Here is a 3,590-nt window from a genome sequence, read left to right as displayed (position 1 = left end):
AGATGTAGTGTTATTAGGAATTAAGATTTAGGTATTTTTCTACTAAGCCTACGATAATGTTATCACAACAACTTAGCACATTGGGTAATTTAATTTATCGTAAGTAATAAATAGTCAAATGGTAATGTTAGCCTGATTATTTAGATACAGACGTCATAAAATGCTGATTAATTTCTATATAATCTTCAATTAATATCAACAGTTTAATTCGAATGTATAGACATGAATGGGATTAAAGACAGAAGATGCAAACAGAACGAGATCATATTAAATGATCATCTCTCACTCCCTCTCTCACAGACACACAGAGAGAGTGAGAAACAAACAAACATGCAAATAGCAGTTTTGTAATTAACAAACAAACATTGTAGTAGGTCTTCCCTTAGTTCATAAAAGTGCTATTAGTTTAATTTTGGTGTTGAGAAAGACATGAAGAGGTCGACTGCATTCATTGTAAAGTTATGCGGTCGATTCTCTCTCTCTCTCTCTCTCCTCCTCCCTGTCTTTCTTAGCAACGTTACATTTTTAAACCTACTTAGGACAATGTGCCTCCTATGAAGGAAAACTCGAAACATGATGAGAGGGAAGGGGAGCACACGAAAAGAGAAATCCGGTCTTGCGGTTCACTTGGCAAAACTTTCCCAAATTCATTCATTTCAACTCTTAATTTAGCGAGCCACCCTTTCACTTTTTGTACATCCTTTCAATCCTCACTATTTAAGTTAATCCGCAGATATGGATTCAGAACACAAACCACATTCTGACTGGAGGAAATGTGCAATATACTGGCAACAGGTAAGTCAACAACATGCTATCATTTGATCATTGCTTCAGGCTTCAATTCATTATTTTCAGGATTATATTCAACTAACAATGACCATCTTCAGCAGATCATCTAACTACCCTAAGAATGGCAATTCAGACTATCACTTGGATGAGCGCCTTCCTCTGCCTCGTGCAAGTTTTCTCGATGCCCATGCCTTGCCAGCTACAAGGACAGCTGGTGCGAACAACCCACAACCTACTGAGAGACATGGTACAGTTTTTTAATTACTTTTGATTTGAGATGTATTATCCAACTACGTTGAACTGAATAGCTCAACGTGAAAAATTTGTTTTCTCTTTCTTTCAGGGGGGTCATTTTCCTCTGGAGTGCCTGCAGGAGAATGTGGTCATGTCATTCCCAGCCACTGCATTTGCAGCCTCCGGCGCGCCACAGGTAAGGGCACGCGAGCATATCCAAGTGTTCTTTACAGCATGAAAGAGTATTTGACACCGTTACGATTAGAAAGTAGAAAACTTTAAACTGCCATTTATGTTGTTTGAAATTATTGCTGTTGTCCGTTTCAGTTGAGCAGCAGTGGTGCTAAGGCTATTTATGAGACATTGAAGAACATCGACACATTGTTTGGAGCTGACGAAATGCCGACGATGTGGGACCAACAGAAGTTGGAGTATTTTCAGAACATTATCTACCGTCAGATTGAAGAGAGCAAATGTGTGAGTACCTACCTATGCCAATACAGACAGCTTAACTGTTTAAGTGTGGTATGGTGACATATGAATTATTTTCTTATTGTGTGAGATGATGGGGAGTTTGGAGACACGTGTATGTCTAGTCAGGGCAAAGTTGCTGAATACGTACTTTATGAACATCGCGGCTGTCCTAAAATAAAAAGTAGGGTACAAGCAAATACACTATAATGGATGCATTTGAATTATTATTCATCGCCTGCCTCTTTCTTTCTTTCTGTCAGATGATGGGCAGTGTGGATACAAGTGATTATCCCATCAGGGCAGAGGGCCTGAAGACGTACTTTGGGAACATTGCAGCATCCCTAAAAGAAAAGGTAGAATATAGGTTGAAAACAAATAGACACATTGTTTTGATAATATCTCTACATTGGACAATATTACCCTACATTGCCCTAAATGTTTATTTTTATTTTCACAGAATTTCAGTTACTGCGCCTGGGAAGTGGTTCGAAAAGAACTCCTGTACACCCTAGAATTCATTCTGAAACACAACTCTGATAGCCTTCTGTGGTCCAACAGAACATGAATTTGAACTTGCAGATCTTTTTTACTATTGTGTTTTACAATTGTGCTTAAAAGCCTTCTATTCTACAATCATGCAATGTGCAATGTCAAACAGCAATATTATACATGTATTTATTTATTTATCAAGGTTATTTATTTATGTAGGCCTATTTATGAATGTATTTATTTATCTATTTGAAAATCGTGCCTGTTGTTGCTCTTCATCAAATGTTAAGTTAATTAATAAAAAAACTATACTTTTATTAAATATTGTTAATCTGAGTGCTCATTCTGTATCCAAGTCTGTCGGTGTGTTTTTAAGTATTTATTTATTTATTATTTCACCTTTATTTACCAATGTAGGCCAGTTGAGAACAAGTTATCATTTACAACTGCGACATGGCCAAGATGAAGCAAAGCAGTGCGACAAAAACAACAACACAGATTTACACATAAACAAACGTACAGTCAATAACACAATAGAAAAATGTATGTACAGTGTGTGCAAATGTAGAAGAGTAGGGAGGTAAGGCAATAAATAGACCATAGAGGTGAAATAATTACAATTACAATTTAGCATTAACACTGGAGTGATAGATGTGCAGATGATGATGTGCAAGTAGAGATACTATGGTGACAAAGAGCAAGAGGGTAAGTAATAATATCAGGATGAGGTAGTTGGGTGTGCTATTTACAGATTGGCTTGTGTTGTCACGTTCCTGACCTCTTTTCCTTTGTTATGTATTTGTTTTAGTTGGTCAGGGCGTGAGTTGGGTGGGTTGGTCTAGGTTTGTTTTTCTATGTTGGGATTTTTGTGTTTGGCCTGGTATGATTCTCAATCAGAGACAGGTGTGTATCGTTTGTCCCTGACTGAGAGTCATACTAAGGCAGCCAGGGTTTCACTGGTGTTTTGTGGGTGTTTGTTTCCTGTGTCAGTGTTTGGGCCACACAGGACTGTTTTCAGGTTAGTCACGTTTGTAGAGTTTCGTAATTTGTAGTGTTTGTTGTTTGTTCATTAAAACATGAATACCTACTACTCCGCATCTTGGTCCGATCCATGCTCCTCCTCGTCTGAGGAGGAGAACGACTACGACAACCTTAACAGAAACACCCACCAAAACAGGATCAAGCGGAGTGGAGAAGGAAGGCAGGAACAACAGCAATGGGGTAAAGAGGAATGGACATGGGAGGAGATCCTGGACGGTAAAGGACCCTGGGCAGAGCCAGTGGAGTGTCGCCGCCCCAAAGCGGAGCTGGAGGCAGCGAAAGCAGAGAGGAGGTTTTATGAGGCTAAAGCAAGGCAGAGCGGCTGGAAGCCCGAGAGGCTCACCCAAAAATTTCTTGGGGGGGGGCTAAAGGGGAGTGTGGCGAAGCCGGGTTGGTTACCTGAGCCAACTCCCCGGGCTTACCGTGGAGTGAGAGGGCGTCGTACTGGTCAGACACCGCGTTATGCGGTAAAGCGCACGGTGTCCCCAGTACGCGTGCTTAGCCCAGTGCGGGCTATTCCACCTTGCCGCACTGGGAGGGCTAGGTTGGGCATCGAGCCGGAT

The 3,590-nt window shown here is 40.6% G+C and overlaps 1 protein-coding gene across 1 annotated transcript; it reads left to right on the top strand.

Moving 5' to 3' along the window:
* Positions 1-910: 910 nt before the first annotated feature.
* Positions 911-2,070, top strand: LOC129832726 (interferon alpha-6-like). Its single transcript, XM_055896724.1, has 5 exons — positions 911-1,036; positions 1,133-1,219; positions 1,351-1,500; positions 1,758-1,850; positions 1,955-2,070. Exons 1-5 carry the CDS (start codon positions 911-913, stop codon positions 2,060-2,062), a joined length of 564 nt encoding a protein of 187 aa, XP_055752699.1. The 3' UTR covers positions 2,063-2,070.
* The last annotated feature ends 1,520 nt before the right edge of the window (positions 2,071-3,590 follow it).

The sequence above is a fragment of the Salvelinus fontinalis genome, chromosome 34 (genome assembly GCF_029448725.1).
Source record: "Salvelinus fontinalis isolate EN_2023a chromosome 34, ASM2944872v1, whole genome shotgun sequence".
Lineage (NCBI taxonomy): Eukaryota > Metazoa > Chordata > Actinopteri > Salmoniformes > Salmonidae > Salvelinus > Salvelinus fontinalis.
This window is presented reverse-complemented; position numbering and strand designations above follow the sequence as displayed.